Raw genomic sequence first — 17,859 nt, 5'->3', positions numbered from 1 at the left:
AGGCCAGTCAGTTTAACCTCGGTAGTGGGGAAGGTTTTGGAAACAGTAATCAGGGACAAAATTAACAGTTACTTGGATAAGGGTGAATTAATTAAGGAAAGCTAACACGGATTCGTTAATGGCAAATCGTGTTTAACCAACGTGATCGAGTTTTTTGATGAGGTAATAGATGGTTGACGAGGGTAATGCAGTTGACGTGGTGTACATGGATTTCCAAAAGGCGTTCTACATAGTACCAAATAATAGGCTTGCCAGCAAAATTGAAGCTCATGGAATAAAAGGGACAGTGGCAGCCTGGATCTGAAATTAGTACGACAGGAAACAGAGTAGTGGTGAACGGTTGTTTTTCGTACTGGATGGTATACAGTGATCCCCAGGGGTGGGTTCTAGGACCACTGCTTTTTTTTCTACATATATTAATGACTTGGATGTGGGTGTACAGGGCACAATTGCAAAAGTTGCAGATGACACAAAGCTTGGAAGTATAGTGAACAGTGAGGAGGATAGTGATAGACTTCAAGAGGATATAGATAGACTGATGGAATGGGAAGACACGTGGCAGATGAAGTTTAATGCAGAAAAGTGTGAAGTGATGCATTTTGGTAGAAAGAATGAGGAGAGGACATGTAAGCTAAATGGTACAATCGTAAAGGGGTTGCACGAGCAGAGAGACCTGGGGTATGTGAGCATATATCATTAAAGGTGGCAGGGCAGGTTGAGAAAGCCGTTAAAAAGGCTTATGAGATCCTGGGCTTCATGAATAGAGGTATAGAGTACAAAGTGTGGAAATTATGATGAAACTGCATAAAATACTCGGCCCCAGTTGGAGTACAGGATGAACCTTCCTTATCCGGAACCCTCGGGACCTGGCCTGTTCTGGATAAGGGATTTTTCCGGTCGAGGGGTGGTCACGTTAAATTCGATGGTACAGGTACTGAGCAAGGGGATATCTGGGCTGGCTGGCTTGGGGCTGGGAGTGTGACCGAGAGATCATGAGGGGTCGGTGGATCGCGGGGTCAGGCCAGCAATTTGCGGGAGTTGGCAGCGAGGAAGGACTTCAGTTTGTTCATGTTGGAGTTCTGCACATGCGCCACCTGGCGGCTGGGAATGGTTCTGGACGAGGGGTGGTTCCAGATAAGGGAGATTCAACCTGTGTCCCATTCTGGGCACCACACTTTAGGAAGGATGTGAAGGCCTTGACGCAGGTGCAGAAAAGATTTATGAGAATGATTTCAGGAATGAGGGACTTCAGTTACGGTCATAGACTGGAGAGTCTGGGATTGTTCTCCTTGGCGCAGAGGCGATTGAGAGGAGATTTGATAGAGGTGTTCAAAATCATGAGGGGTCTGGACAGAGTAGATAGAGAGAAACTTTTCCCATTGGCAGAATGGTTGAGAAGGTGATTGGCGAAAGAACCAAAGGCAACGTAAGAAAAAATGTTTTTATGCAGAGAGTGGTTATGATCTGGAATGCATTGCCTGAAAGGGTGGTGGAGGCAGACTCAATTTTATCTTTCAAAGGGGAGTTGGATAAGTATCTGAAGGAAGAAAATATGCAGGGCTGCGGGGAAAAGGCAGGGGAGTGGGATTAGCTGAGAGTCGTCATGGGCTCGACGGGCCGAATGGCCTTGCGTGCTGTAACCATTCTGATTCTATGGTGATTTATAATGGCAATATGTAAATAAAAAAATAAGGATCTAATGTATGAGTTAAAAGTGGAGGCAGAATTATGTTATCGTGCCTCGGTGCTGCCCTCTAACTCCACTGCACCGTGCTCTTGACCCTTCTCCTGTGTTCAACAGCTGATTGATTAGCGTTATTGTAAGTCTACACATGAAATATGAACAAGAAAAGCAGCAAGTGGGAAAAAATATAGAGCGAGAGTGTGATTCTGTTAACCTGTTTGATCTCTCTGGTTGGCTTGCACTAGCTGCTGTGGTCTCTAGTTGTTCTGATGTGTTTTTCTCCTCTTCAAGGCTCAGTTTGACATTGCCGTTGCCAGTGAAATCATGGCAATCCTCGCCTTAACCAACAGTCTGGACGACATGAAGAACCGACTCAGTAATATAGTGGTAGCCAATGACCGGAAAGGACAACCAGTTACAGCAGAAGATGTGGTACGTACCAATTGGAGTTCCCATTTAAATCCCAAACCTTCAAAGCCACGTGATGGAGGCGATATTATCACGGAGTACAACATTAATCTGTGTAATTGTCATTAGAAAGATAGGTCACTCCGGAATTAACTCTGCTTCCAGCTCTAGTGGGGAAAAAAGAAAGGTAGACTTGACATTAATATAGCGCCTTCCATAACCTCAGCACATCCCAAACACTTTACAGCCAATGAAGTACTTTTGAAGGGTCGTCATTATTCTAATGTAGGAAAAACAGCAACCAATTTGACAACAGCAAGCTCCCACAAATAGCAATGTGATAAGAACATAAGACATAGGAACAGGAGTAGGCCATTTGGCCCCTCGAGCCTGCTTCGCCATTCAATAAGATCATGGCTGATCTAATCATGGACTCAGCTCCACTTCCCTGCCCGTTCCCCATAACCCTTTACTCCTTTATCGCTCTCAAATCTGTCTATCTCCACCTTAAATATATTCAATGACACAACCTCCACAACTCTCTGAGGCAGAGAATTCCATAGATTTCCAACCCTCTGAAAGAAATTCCTCCTCGTCTCATATTTAAATGGGTGGCCCCTTATTCTGAGACTATGTCCCCTAGTTTTAGTTTCCTCTATGAGTGGAAATACCCTCTCTGCATCCACCTTGTCGAGCCCCCTCACTATCTTGTATGCTTCAATAAGATCACCTCTCATTCTTCTGAACTCCCAATGTATATAGGGCCAACCTACCCTCATAAGTCAACCCCCTCATCTCCGGAATCAACCTAGTGAACCTTCTCTGAACAGCCTCTAATGCAAGTATATCCTTCCTTAAATATGGAGACCAAAACTGTACACAGTACTCCAGGTGTGGCCTTACCAATACCCTGTACAGTTGTAGCAGGACTTCTCTGCTGTTATACTCTATCCCGCTATTTATAATGATCAGATAATCTGTTTTTTAGTGATGTTGGTTGAGGGATAAATATTGGCCAGGGCACTGGGGAGAGCGTCCCTGCTCCTCTTTGAAATAATACCGCGGGATCTTTTACATCCACCCAAGAGAGCAGACGGGGCCTCGGTTTAACATCTCATCCAAAAGTCAGCACCTCTGACAGTGCAGTACCCCCTCAGTACTGCACTCAAGTTGTCAGGCAGGATTATGTTCTCGTGTATCTGGAATGCGGCTTGAACTCACAACCCTCTGACTCAAGAGACAAGAGTGCAACGACTGAGCCAACCTGAAACTAAAGAAGGATATCTTCTCTTAAATGTGTTTGGCAACAAAGGGCCTTCAAAATAATGCTTTAAATTTGCATTTAACTTGCGCTCTTTGCTCCCGGGCAGAAAAGTAATACACTGCTGAGATCCTTTAAATACTGACCAATTCCAGCCCAGCAGGGTAGGTTTCCAATGGCAGATGATCCCAAATTAAAAAATTTTCTCATCCTAGTGAAACAAAGTTGTGGCAGCCGTGGCTCAGTTGATAGCACACTTGTCTCTGAGTCATAAGGTTGTAGGTTCAAGTCCCATTCCAGAGACTTGAGCACAAAAATCTCAGTTGACACTTCAGTGCAGTTCTGAGGGAGTGCTGCACTGTTGGAGGGTGCTGTCTTTCGGATGAGGCATTAAACAAATGTTCCTTCTGCTCTCTCAGGTGGATGTAAAAGATCTCCTGGCGCTATTTCGAAGAAGAGCAGGGGAGTTATCCCCGGTGACCTGGCCAATATTTATCCCTCAATCAACACCACTAACACAGATTATCTGGTCATTATCACATTGCTGTTTGTGAGAGCTTGCTGTGTGCCAGTTTACTACATTACAACAGTGACTACACTTCAAAAAGTGCTTAATTGGCTGTGAAGCACTTTAGGACATCCTAAGGAAGTGAAAGGTGCTATATAAATGCAAGTCTTTTTTTGTGTGAATGTACCACCGGCGGGAAGTAGTCACACTGGCAGGACTGAAGTACGGTTAAAGCTTTGTATTCTCGCAGCGTGGCTTTTGGTTTATTTCTTTCTTGATTCCGAAAACTTGGTGCTTGGTACCTTCTACTGCACCAGGGCTGGGCACTCACCAAAGGGATGGGGAGGGAAGAAAAAGACTGCGTCATAGAATCTATCCTCCCCATTCCTGTAACCGCCTCCAACCCTTTGAGATCTCTGCGTTCCGCCAACTCTGGCCTCTTGTGTATCCCCCACCATTGGTAGCCATGCCATCAGCTGCCTCGGCCCTAAGCTCTGGAAGTCCCTCTCTGTACATCTCTGCCTCTCTCCTTTACAACACTACTTGAAACCTACCTCTGACCAAGTTTTTGGTCACCTGTCCTAATGTCACCTTCTTTGGCTCAGTGTCAATTTTTGTCTCGTTACACTCCAATGAGGAGGAGGGGGGGGGGGGGGGGGTTCAGGTGAGGGGAAATTTAAAGTCAAAGAGAAAGGAGAAGGCAATAGTGCAGGGCAGTGATGGGGGTAATGATGACCAGTTATGACCAGAGTGTGACAGGAAGGGACAGAGCGTATAAACATAAGGGTGCATCAGAAAGTAGAGTAGGGGTAGGGAAAAATGGTAAAAAGACAAAATTAAAAACTCTTATCTGAATGCACGTAGCATTCATAACAAGATAGATGAGCTGACGGCACAAATAGAAGTAAATGGATATGATAGCCATCACAGAGACATTGTTGCAAGGTTACCAAGGCTGCGAACTGAATATTCAGGGATATTTGACATTTCGGAAGGATAGGCAGAAAGGAAAAGGAGGTGGAGTAGCCCTGTTAATAGGGGATGAGATCTGCAGTAGTGAGAAATGATATTGGCTCAGAAGATCAAGATGTAGAATCAGTTTGGGTGGGGGAAAAGAAATAATAAGGGAACAAAGTCACTGGTGTGAGTAATCTGTAGGCCCCCTAACAGTTGCTACACTGTAGCAGAGTATAAATCAAGAAATAATGGAGGTTTGTAAGAAAGGTACTGCAATAATCATGGGTGATTTTAAACCATATAGATTGGACAAATCAAATTGGCAATGGTAGCCTTGAGGAAGAGTTTATAGAATGTATTTGGGATGGTTTCTTAGAATAATATGTTGTTGAACCAACCAGGGAGCAGGCTATTTTAGATCTGGTAATGTGTAATGAGATTGAATTAATTAATGATCTCATAGTAAAGGATCCTCTAGGGAAGAGTGATCATAGCATGTTAGAATTTCAAACTCAGTTTGAAGATGAGAAACTTGGGTCTCAAACTAGTGTCCTGAACTTAAATAAAGGCAATTAGAAAGGTATGAAAACAGAGTTGGCTAAAGTGGACTGGGAAAATAGATTAAGGTTAAGATGGTAGATAAGCAGTGGCAGACATTTAAAGTAATATTTTATAACTCTAAGCAAAGATATATTTCAGTGAGAAAGAAAGACTAAGAGAAGAATGAACAATCTGTTGGTAACTAAGGAATTTAAGGATGGGATCAAATTGAAAACAAAGGCATACAATGTTGCAAAAATTAGTGGTCGGTCAGAGGATTGGGAAAGTTTTAGAAATGAGCAAAGGATGACAAAAAAAAATAATTGAGAGTAAACTAGCAAGAAATATAAAAACAGACAAAGAGCTTCTACAGTTTTATATAAAAAGGAAAAGAGTAGCTAAAGTAAACATTGGTCCCTTAGAGGATGAGACTGGGGAATTAATAATGGGAAACGGGGAAATGGCAGAAACTTTGAACAAATATTTTGTATTGGCCTTCACGGTAGACACTAAAAGCATCCCAATAATAATAGATAATCAAGGTGCTATAGGGAGGGGGAAATTTAAAACTATCACTAGAGAAAAAGTACTAGGCAAACTAATGGGACTAAGGTTGGACAAATGCCCTAGACCTGATGGCCTGCATCCTAGGCTCTTAAAAGAAGTGGTTGCAGAGATGGTGGATGGTTGTAATCTACCAAATTTACTTAGATTCTGGAGAGGTCCCAGCAAATTGGAAAATCACAAATGTAACACCTTCTTCAAGGAAGGAGGGAGACGGAAAGCAGGAAACTATAGACCGGTTAGCCTAACATCTGTCATTGAGAAAGTGCTGGAGTCCATTATTAAGGAAGCAGTAGCAGGGCATTTAGAAAATCATAATACAGTCAAGCAGAATCAGCATGGTTTTAGGAAAAGGAAATCATGTTTGACAAATTTGCTAGAGTTCTTTTGAGGATGTAACGAGCAGGGTGGATAAGGGGGAACCAGTGGATGTGGTGTATTTGGATTTCCAGAAGGCATTTGACAAGGTGCCACATAAAAGGCTACTGCACAAGATAAAAGTTCACTGGGTTGGGGATAATATAATAGCATGCATAGAGAATTGGCTAACTAACAGAAAACAGAGAGTCGGGAGAAATTGGATCATTTTCAGGTTGGCAAACTAACTAGTGGGCTGCCACAGGGATCAGTGCTGTGGCCTCAACTATTTACAATCTGTATTAATGATTTGGATGAAGGGATCGAGTGTAATGTCGCCAAATTTGGTGATGCAAAGATAGGTAGGAAAGCAAGTTGTGAAGAGGACATAGAATCTGCAAAGGGATATTAATAGGTTAAGTGAGTGGGCAAAAATTTGGCAGATGGAATATAATGTGGGAAAATGTGAGGTTATCCACTTTGGTAGGGAGAATAAAAAAGCTAATTATTATTTAAATGGAGCGAGACTACAAAATGCTGCGGTACAGAGGGATCTGGGGGTCCTTGTACATGAAACATAAAAAGTAAGCATGCAGGTACAAGTAATCAAGAAGGCAAATTGAATGTTGGCCTTTATTGCAAGGGGGATGGAGTATATAAGCAGGGATATATTGCTGCAACTGTATAGGGTGTTGGTGAGACCACACCTGGTGTACTGTGTACAGTTTTGGTCTCATTTAAGGAGGGATATACTTGCGTTGGAGGCAATTCAGAGAGGGTTCACTAGGTTGATTCCTGAGATGAAGGGGTTGTCTTATGAAGAAAGTTTGAGCAGGTTGGTAACTATACTCATTGGAGTTTAGAAGAATGAGAGGTGATCTTACTGAAACCTATGATTCTGAGGAGTCTTGACAGGGTAGATGCAAAGAGAATGCTTCCCCTCATGGGGGAATCTAGATCTAGGGGGAATAGTTTGAGAATTTAAAACTGAGTTGAGGAGGAATTTCTTCTCTGAGGGTTGTAAATCTATGGAATTCTCTACCCCAGAGAGCTGTGGAGGCTCAGTCATTGAATATATTTAAGATGGAGATAGACAGATTTTTGAACAACATGGGTGTCGAGGGTTATGGGGCACAGGAAGGAAAGTGAAGTTGAGGCCAAATCCAGATCAGCCATGATCTTATTAAATGGCGGAGCAGGCTCGAGGCACCAAATGGCCTACTCCTGTTCCTATTTCTTATGTTCTTATGTGCCTTGGGATGTTTTGCTACATTAAAAAGTGTTATATAAATGCAAGTTGTTCTGGTTTTTAAAAAAAAATGTTAGGTATAAATGTCTACGTATCAAATACAGTGTACAATGGAACATCCAGGTGGTGTAAGTCTAATTTCTAAATCGAGCTTTTACTCCACCTTCCACTAAGTTGTCTGCTGATCCTTGGTATGTGTCCTTGCACAAATTCAAAATGTTCATTGAACTTTCAACCATCGTATTAGTGAAGGGTGCAACTGACTGAGTGTGGGATCTGATTTAAATTCAGGTCAAACTTGGCAAAAGGGTGGCATGACCGAGCGATTAAAATCTTCAATGAAATCAGATTGAAGTACTGCATGTTTCATGACTTCAAGGGGCTTCAGTATTAGAGTTCTAATTAAATATTTACTCCTTTTAATAAAATGTACAATTATGCAGCTAATTCAACTCATTTTAAGTCTTGCTACGGATAGTTAATGTGTTCTGTGTTGACTCAATTAAAACATGAATTAGTCACTGCATTGAAAATTCAAATCAAAGTAACTATCGAGTGACTGCCTTTAATTTCAGTTAACCTGACTATTTAACAGCAAATACTGTCTACTCTGAATTGCCCCTGCTCACTTAATTTTACACCCTGATAAACCTCTGACTTTTCTGAGGATGTTGTTGATCAATTCAGCAACTCCCTATGATCTAATTTATTCGGGCTTCCAGCAAGTTTTTGTCAAATGTCCACGTGACAGGACTCTAATTAAACTAAGGCTGCGTTCGCACGACAGGTGTGGTGTTGGTGCGTAGCCGTATCACTTTCAACAAATGCCGCACTTATAGTGCAAGGTGAAGTCTACATCCGCAATCCGAGTTAGGCCTGACTTCGCAGTGAAACGGAGAGAGACTAGCTCTTGTCGGTCTAGAGAGTTTCGGCACAAGTTATGAAGAAGACAAAGTTGAGGTATTCTCAAGTGTACGATTAGAGGGCAGACGGGGCCTCGGTTTAACGTCTCATCCTAAAGAAGGCGCCTCTGACAGTGCAGCGTTCCCTCAGTACTCCACTGGTGTGTCGATCTGGATTATGTGCTTGCATCCCTGGAGTGGGATGGGAGCCAATGACATTCTGATTCAGAGGCAAGAGTGCTACCCACTGAGCCACGGCTGACCAAACAGCATTACCTTTGCAGGGCTGTCTGGAGCTGGACGGGAAGAGTCGCCACCTCACCCCATTCATGGGTCTGTTCCTCTGGATCTGTCAGGCTAGTTGCTCGTTCACCAACAGCTTCCTCGAGTGCCGCAGAGTTGTCTGCCGTAGCTTTCGGATTGCATTCTCCCGTTCTGTTTCCTTCTGGGCCTAGCTTCGGATTGACAATGGATAAGTTAGGTCAAGGACAGTACTTGTTGGAGGGTAGTTAAGAGTGAACCAGGTTGGTGTGGGACTGGAGCCCACATCTAGGCCAGACTGGGTAAGGAGGGCAGATTTCCTTCTCAAAAGGACATTCGTGCACCAGTTGGGTTTGTACACAATCCGACAGCTTTCATGGTGACTTTTACTGATGCCAGCTTTTTATTTCCAGATTTATTTTTGTAAACTGAATTCAAATTCTCAAACTACCTCGGCGGGATTTGAACTCTCGGTCTGTGGATTATTAGTCCAGGCCCATGAATTTCTACCTGACAATCACACCACCACTAATATGCCTACTTCTGTCCATTGAAAGCCATACTTTGTTCTTAAAAAGTAACGTTCTCTTCTCTATGTGCAGGGGGTCAGTGGTGCACTCGCTGTTTTGATGAAAGATGCTATCAAACCAACCTTGATGCAAACACTCGAGGTAAGAACACTCAAAACTCTCAGACTTCATTGCAAAAGAGCCACAATTCCAAGTATTGAAAATAAAGAGCTTGCATTTTACTAACAGCTTTCACGACCTCGGACATCCCAAAGCACTTTACAGCCAATGAAGTACTTTTGAAGTGTAGTCATTGTTGTAATGTAGGAAATGCAGCAGTCAATTTGTGCACAGCAAGCTCCCACAAACAGCAATGAGAAAATGACCAGATAATCTTGTTTTTAGTCGTGTTGGTTGAGGGCTAAATTTTTGGCCGGGTCACCCAGAGAATTGTCCTGCTCATTGAATGGTGTCATTGGTTCTTTTATGCCCACCTGAGAGGGCGGACGGTTTAACATGTCATTCAAAAGACAGCACCTCCGACGGTGCAGCATTCCCTCAGTACTGCACTGGGAGTGTCGCCTGGATTTTGTGCTCCAGTCTCTAGAGTGGGGCTTGAAGACATGACCTTCTGACTCTTAAGGCGGGAGTGCTACCACTGAGCCACAGCTGACACTTAACTTGGTACCAAGGAACAGAAGTGGGCCATTCTGCCTCTTGAGTCTGTTAGAAACATAGAAACATAGAAAATAGGTGCAGGAGCAGGCCATTCAGCCCTTCTAGCCTGCACCGCCATTCAATGAGTTCATGGCTGAACATGAAACTTCAGTACCCCCTTCCTGCTTTCTCGCCATAACCCTTGATCCCCCGAGTAGTAAGGACTTCATCTAACTCCCTTTTGAATATATTTAGTGAATTGGCCTCAACTACTTTCTGTGGTAGAGAATTCCACAGGTTCACCACTCTCTGGGTGAAGAAGTTTCTCCTCATCTCGGTCCTAAATGGCTTACCCCTTATCCTCAGACTGTGACCCCTGGTTCTGGACTTCCCCAACATTGGGAACATTCTTTCTGCATCTAACCTGTCTAAACCCGTCAGAATTTTAAACGTTTCTATGAGGTCCCCTCTCATTCTTCTGAACTCCAGTGAATACAAGCCCAGTTGATCCAATCTTTCTTGATAGGTCAGTCCCGCCATCCCGGGAATCAGTCTGGTGAACCTTCGCTGCACTCCCTCAATAGCAAGAATGTCCTTCCTCAAGTTAGGAGACCAAAACTGTACACAATACTCCAGGTGTGGCCTCACCAAGGCCCTGTACAACTGTAGCAACACCTCCCTGCCCCTGTATTCAAATCCCCTCGCTATGAAGGCCAACATGCCATTTGCTTTCTTAACCGCCTGCTGTACCTGCATGCCAACCTTCAATGACTGATGTACCATGACACCCAGGTCTCGTTGCACCTTCCCTTTTCCTAATCTGTCACCATTCAGATAATAGTCTGTCTCTCTGTTTTTACCACCAAAGTGGATAACCTCACATTTATCCACATTATACTTCATCTGCCATGCATTTGCCCACTCACCTAACCTATCCAAGTCACTCTGCAGCCTAATAGCATCCTCCTCGCAGCTCACACTGCCACCCAACTTAGTATCATCCGCAAATTTGGAGATACTGCATTTAATCCCCTCATCTAAATCATTAATGTACAATGTAAACAGCTGGGGCCCCAGCACAGAACCTTGCGGCACTCCACTAGTCACTGCCTGCCATTCTGAAAAGTACCCGTTTACTCCTACTCTTTGCTTCCTGTCTGACAACCAGTTCTCAATCCACGTCAGCACACTACCCCCAATCCCATGTGCTTTAACTTTGCACATTAATCTCTTGTGTGGGACCTTGTCGAAAGCCTTCTGAAAGTCCAAATATACCACATCAACTGGTTCTCCTTTGTCCACTTTACTGGAAACATCCTCATCCGCCATTCAGTTAGATCACGGCTGATCTGTACCTCAACTCCATTTACCCACCTTTGCTCCATATTTGTTATCTTAGAAAAATCTATCTGTAATTCTGGGAAGACTGACAAAAAAGGAAAGGGCTTTGGTTAAATAATAAAGCTCCAAATGGCAGATATTTAGTAAATGGGTTTCTGCAGCTGATGGTCATTGTGTCTCTCACTGGATCCTGAAACCTCTCTCTTTGTATTTGCCTCTTCCTGTTTTTTGTTTTCATGCTCTGTAGCTGAATATCGGTGCCTGAGAACTTTCCATTGTGGCACTTTCTCTTCCCCCTGTGCTCGTGAAAGGGCAGTTCATGTTTTCACAGATGGAGCTTGAGGGGCCTGTGAGGGGCAGGGAACATGCGGCAGGTTCGGGACAGTTCTTTTTAAAGTCAAGGTCGTTTGTTAATTTTATCTTTTTTTAAAAAAAAGTACAGATTCATGTAAAATAAATTACATTTGAAGGAAAAATGTAATCATTAGCCTTGAAAGGAGGTGAATTGGAGGGGAGTAACTGGAATAGAATACTTGGGTGAGATTTGTCTTGGGTGATGGTGAAGCGGTAGCCCATTTACACAGAGATCAATAGCAGAGTATCGGGTGAGGTGTAACGTGGTTTGCTGAGTCGCCATCGCCCGTTTTGCGCTACCGCCCAAGATTTCTCCCTCTGTATTTCGGGAAAAGGCAGGTTCGTGACGGATATCGGGAAGCATTTCAGGCCAAGAGAGATGAACAAGGTCCATGGGTAGGATATGGAGTTGTTGAAGAGGTGGTTAGATGATGTGATGAATGAGGAAGGGAGGGATGTGTTGAAGTGTAAAATGCAAAAGGTGCATATCATGGAAATGACGTCATTTCCAGCTTCTGAATTGAACCAGTTATTGTGTTTTATGGCACATTTTCACTCTAGCAAGCCATCTAAGAAGGATTTGCTTCAGGCTTGGAGAGTCAATTCACATTTCTGGTTCCAAAACTCCATTCTAATCCTGGGATTTGGAGACAGTTGAAGTTGTTGCTTGTGACATGTGTTAGGCAAGGCAACACATTCACACAAAACATATTTCTTAAAAATATTTTTACCAGCCTAAGACTGCCTACTTCCACCTCCATATTGCCCGTCTTTACCTCCGCCATGCTTTTATCTCCAGACTTGACTATTCCAACGCTCTCGTAGCCGACCTCCCATCTTCCACCCTCCAAAAAGCTCAACTCATCCAAAACTCTGCTGCCCCTATCCTAACTCATGCCAAGTCCCGTTCTCCCATCAATCCTGTGCTCGCTGACCTACATTGGCTCCTGGCCCAGCAACGCCTCGATGTTAAAATCCTTGTGTTCAAATCTCTCCATGGCCTTGCCCCTCCCTATCTCTGTAAACTCCTCGGACCCTACAACCCTCCGAGAATTCTGTCTTCCTCCAATTTTGGCCTCTTTTGCATCCCCCATTTCCTTTGCCCCACCATTGGCGGCCGTGCTTTCATCTGCCTAAGCACTAAACTCAGGAATTCCCTCCCTAAATCTCTCCGACTCTAACTCTCTCTCCTCCTTAAAACCTGCCTCTTTGACCAATCTTTTGGGTCACCCATCCTAATATCTCCTTCTGTGGCTCGGTGTCAAATTTTGTTTGATAATTGTTCCTGCGAAGCGCCTTGGGACATTATACTACGTTAAAGGCACTATATAAATGCAAGTTGTTGTGGGAGTCAATAAAATCCTCCTGCCGTATAGGACTAAACACCTCAGCTGGAATAAAGATGGTTATGACCATGGCTGAAGCGTTCACGTCACCGTCTGTCAGACTGTTAATCAGCCCGCGAATCTTTCCACGACTTCACTCTATTCTCCAAGGGAAGAGTGTGTAGGTATGAAAATAACAATTACCTCCCAAGTGTCAAATCAATCATGTGTGTCCCAATCCTGTGTTTCCTCAACTGAGCTAATTATCAAACTCCTTTCCTGATCGGGAGCTGTGCTGCAACAAGAGGCTGCGAATCTGATTGGAACTTGAAATTGAAGAATGTGCTCTCTATGAAACACAATGGGAGGGCCGGCCACAGCAGTCGTCACCGCCTACAGGGTGTACTTTGGCTTCACTCCCACAGGTGGCGCAAGAGTTTCATATCTGCTTTTCTACTCGTCCTGAGACTGCCTCACAACATGGATTCATTCTAATACCTATAATCATAGAAGTTTACAGCACGGAAGGAGGCCATTTGACCCATCGTGTCCGCGTCGGCCGACAAAGAGCTATCCAGCCTAATCCCACTTTCCAGCGCTAGGTCCGTAGCCCTGTGCACATCCAAGTACTTTCTAAATGTGGTGAGGGTTTCTGCCTCGACCACCCTTTCAGGCAGTGAGTTCCAGACCCTACCACTCTTTGGGTGAAAATATTTCCCCTCTAAACCTCCTACTAATTACTTTAAATCTATGCACCCTGGTTGTTGACACCTCTGCTAAGGGAAACAGGTCCTTCCTATTCACTCTATCTCGGCCCCTCATAATTCTATACACCTCTAAGGTCTCCCCTCAGCCTCCTCTGCTTTTATCTGGCTATGAAGCCATCTGGGTAAAACCAATTTGATACTTATCTGTGCGGTTGCACTTTGGTAGAAGGAATAAGGAGGCTACCCGCTCCTTGGAAAATAAAAGTCTTAACAGCAATGGGATCTGGGGCACACAGTCACACTTCACTAAAAGTAACCGCAGGCTAACAAAGCCATAAAAATGCAAACAAAGCACTGGAGTTCATTTCTAGAGGAATAGAATTCGAAAGCAGAGAAGTTATGGTAAACTTGTATAGAATCTTGGTTAGACCATACTTGGGAGTACTGTACATAGTGCTGGTCTCCACATTACAAAAAGGATATAGTGGCACTGAAGGTGCAATAAAGATTTGCAAGGATGTTACCAGAACTGAGGGGCGACAACAATCGGGAAAGACTGAACCGGCTGGAGCTCTTTTCTCTAGAAAAGAGAAAAGTGAGATGACCTGATAGAGGTCTTTAAAATAATAAAGCGATTCGATAGGGTAGATGTAGAGAAGATGGCCCATTTATTTCTGTGCTGTAAAATTCAATGTAATTCAATCTAACTCGCACCAAGTCCAGTTGGTCATCTGTCCTAATATCTCCTAATGTGGCTCGATGTAAATTTTTGTCAGATAACGCTCCTGTGAAATGCCATGGGATGTTTTAGTATGTTAAAGGCGCTATATAAATGCAAGTTATCAAATGTAATCAAAGAGGCTTCCTCCCATCAAGTTTACTTTTAAGATATTTGGAACCAACTGTACAGCAATTTTGAATCCTACACTGTGAAGTTGAGCATTCTAATTGGCTATTACAGGTTGTGCATTTTGGCTGTATAATGAGGGCTGGTGTTGCTGTTTTTGGTGGGAGGTGTTACACCAAGTTTACTCTATTTCTGGTTTAGAAGGAAAGTTGGAAAAATTCCCTTGATAGATAGTTGTTAATGCTGATACTATGTGTGAGCGTTAGTTTTTAATAGCCGTTTCTCTCTCCTTTCCCTCCACCGCCCCCCGCCCCCCCCACCCCCCCCCTCTTCAGGGAACCCCCGTGTTTGTGCATGCTGGACCCTTCGCGAATATTGCACACGGCAATTCTTCGGTTCTGGCTGACAAGTTGGCTCTGAAGCTGGTTGGTGAGGAGGGGTTTGTGGGTAAGTACACTGCTGTATCAGTATCCCGAGCGACATTGATAGATTAGGTGTGTGGGCAAAACTCTAGCAGAAATAGTTCAATGTGGGGAAAGTGTGAGGTCATCCACTTTGGACTGAAGAAAGCTAAATCAGAGTATTTTCAAAATGGTGAGAAGCTGGGAACTGGATGAGCAGAGCCTTTTTGGGGTCCAAGTGCAGAAATCACTAAAAGCTAGTGGACAGATACAAAAAATAATTTAAAAGGCTAATGGAATGTTGGCCTTTAACTTGAGGGCTGGAAGAGAAAGGGGGGGGAGGAAGTTATGTTCTAATTATGTAAAGCTCTGGTTAGGCCCCATCTCTGGAGTACTGAGTTCCGTTCAGTGCACTGCACCTCGGGGAGGATATACTGGCATTGGTGGGGATGCAATGCAGATTCAGCAGAATGATATCAGGAAAAAAGGGTTAAGTTACGAGAACAGGTTGCATAAACCCGGCTTGTATTCCCTTGAGTTTGGAAGATTAAGGAGTGATCTGATTGAGGGTTTTCAACGGAGTAGGGTAGATAGATAGAAACTAGTTCCTCTGATGGGGGAGCCCGGAAAAGAAAGTACAAGGTTCAAGAGTGATGTCAGGAAGCACTTCTTCATACAAAGGGTAATGAAAATCTGGAACTCTTTCCCCCCAAAACTGTTGAGGCTGAGGGTCAATGGAAAATTTCAAAACTGCAATTGATAGGGTTTTGTTAGATAATGGTATGGGGTTACGGAACCAAGGCAGCTAGATGGAGTTGGGATACAGATTAACTGTGTTCTAATTGAAAGGCAGAGCAGGCTCGAGGGACTGAATGGCCTACTCCTATTCCGATGAGCACATGACTGTGAATGTTACAGGTGTCGTGAGGAGGTGACTGTTGAAGGTAGTCAACTGGAGTCCATTTGTTTCTGCCTTTTTCAAGTTAATGGAGATGGGAGGGAAGTAGAATTGGCTATCATCAGCGTACATGAGGACATGGGTGATGGGTATTGAAGTGTTTTGACAAGAACAAGTCATACAATTGGTATTAATATTTAATCCTTGCACTTATAAGAAATATTTGGGAAGTGACAGCTGTTAACCTTGGGGGGGTTTTCATAAATTGGAAAAAAAGCTATTCTCCAAATATGTTTAAATGAAAGATAGTGGCGCGTTACAATGAGTTTGGATGTCAAACACCTCCATCATTCCCAGTGCTAGTCCTACAGATGCAAGTTTCCAGAAGTCAGAAGAAATCCACTGGAAGGTGAGGAAAGTCCCTTCAGGTAGAGTCGGGGAAGCAATTAGAATATAATGGGGCAGATTTTGCGGTCGGTATGACTGCGCACCGCCTTTGTCAGCACTTTGGGGAAAGTATCTCCAGGACAGGGAGGATGCCGAGTGTGCAGATGTTTTGTGGGATAGCTCACCGAGAGTTGTTTGTTTTCCCCATCAATGTGTTGCCTTTGTAAAATAAATCAGCAAGTTCATCTCCAACAGTAGATGCTGCTCTTTCAACATCTGGCTTGATGGAGACCCACAAACCTGCTGATTGGGTGATAGCCCATGCAAATGTTTGGCAATCATACAAGGAGCTGCATAATAGAGAGATTGCACCAACACCGGAGCATTGTGAGATTTCTGCAGGAATTAACGGCAAGGCAGTGAGAGAATCAATCGTGGCTGTGTTGGTAGCACTCTCGCCTCGGTAGTCTGAATATCGTGGGTTCAAGTCCCACTTCAGAGACTTGAACACAAACTCCAGTGCAGTACTGAGGGACGATGCACTGTCAGTTGACATCTTTCTGACGAAACATTAAATCAAGGTCCCGTCTGCGTTCTCGCGTAAAAAGAAAGACTTGCGTTTATATAGCGCCTTTCATGACCACCGGATGTCTCAAAGCGCTTTACTTTGTGGGAAATGCAGATGTAGAAGATCCCATGGCACCATTTGAAGAAGAGCAGGGGGATTTGTCCCGGTGTCCTGGCCAATATTTATCCCTTCGCCACAAAAAAGACAGTTTACTTGGTCATTTATCTCATTGCTGTTTGTGGAACCTTGCTGTGTGCTAATTGGCTGCTGCGTTTCCCTACATTACAGCAGTAACTACACTTCACAAGTACTTAATTGGCTGTGAAATGCTTTGAGACGTCATGAGGTCTTGAAAGGCACTATATAAACGCAAGTTCTTTGAAGAGAAAATCAGTAAGAAGGGGAAAAGTATCAAATTCTTTGTTGTTCTGTTAATTTTGGCTGCAGTTGAACCTTGGGTTCAGAGTTCACTGGGCGGCTGCTTGTATTTTGAATTTGTGTTTCTGCGGTTTGGGACATGGAACTAGTGCAGGTTCGCTTTGTTCCAGCTAACTTGCTTATGCACCCGTTTCCTTTGAAATCACACAGGCCAGACCCCTCTTATTGTTCTTTGCATCGAACAGCGTCCATTCACGTAACATCCTGCTGCATTTTTCTAGAATTATTTTTCTGTTGATTTCTTCAATTTCAAAAAAAAAATATCCCTTTGAAAAGCTTTCTCATTAGCCCTTGACAAATGCACAGAAGCTGATCTGTTTAATTCCAGCAAATCCTGTTGTTGGAACAGTGTCTTAATATATCTGTCTTTCTTAATTTGACAATTCTGAGCTGGATTTCTGTGCTCATTGCCAAGAATACTTAAAAAAATATATATATGCACATCATGAAATAACTAAAAAACTCCGTGCTGCTCTATTGCATCATTCCATTGGCTTATTCGTATAATTAGCAGGGATTCTTTTGTGTGGAATCCTTTTTAAAAATGTATTTAATGACTTTTACGAAGAATATAATCGATGACGTCATCGGGGAAAGTGTTCACCTGATTAAAGTGTGTTTAACTGGTTTACGTTGCTTTTCTGATCTTCTGGAGATGCAGCTCCATTCCAACCAGACGGGACTGGTACAGGTTGAAACCTCCCTTATCCGGAACCCTCGGACCTGGCTTGTTCTG

At 43.6% G+C, this 17,859-nt stretch overlaps 1 protein-coding gene across 1 annotated transcript in view; it reads left to right on the top strand.

Annotated features, from left to right (window-relative positions):
- mthfd1l (methylenetetrahydrofolate dehydrogenase (NADP+ dependent) 1 like) overlaps positions 1 to 17,859 on the top strand; it is a 203,964-nt gene that overhangs the window by 83,562 nt on the left and 102,543 nt on the right. The window contains exons 18-20 of the mRNA XM_070891004.1: positions 1,976 to 2,116; positions 9,294 to 9,362; positions 14,767 to 14,878. Of these exons, the coding sequence (XP_070747105.1) occupies positions 1,976 to 2,116; positions 9,294 to 9,362; positions 14,767 to 14,878 (322 nt within the window). The remainder of the gene's footprint in view (positions 1 to 1,975; positions 2,117 to 9,293; positions 9,363 to 14,766; positions 14,879 to 17,859) is intronic.

Source organism: Pristiophorus japonicus, chromosome 9, assembly GCF_044704955.1.
Source record: "Pristiophorus japonicus isolate sPriJap1 chromosome 9, sPriJap1.hap1, whole genome shotgun sequence".
NCBI classification, from domain to species: domain Eukaryota; kingdom Metazoa; phylum Chordata; class Chondrichthyes; family Pristiophoridae; genus Pristiophorus; species Pristiophorus japonicus.
This window is presented reverse-complemented; position numbering and strand designations above follow the sequence as displayed.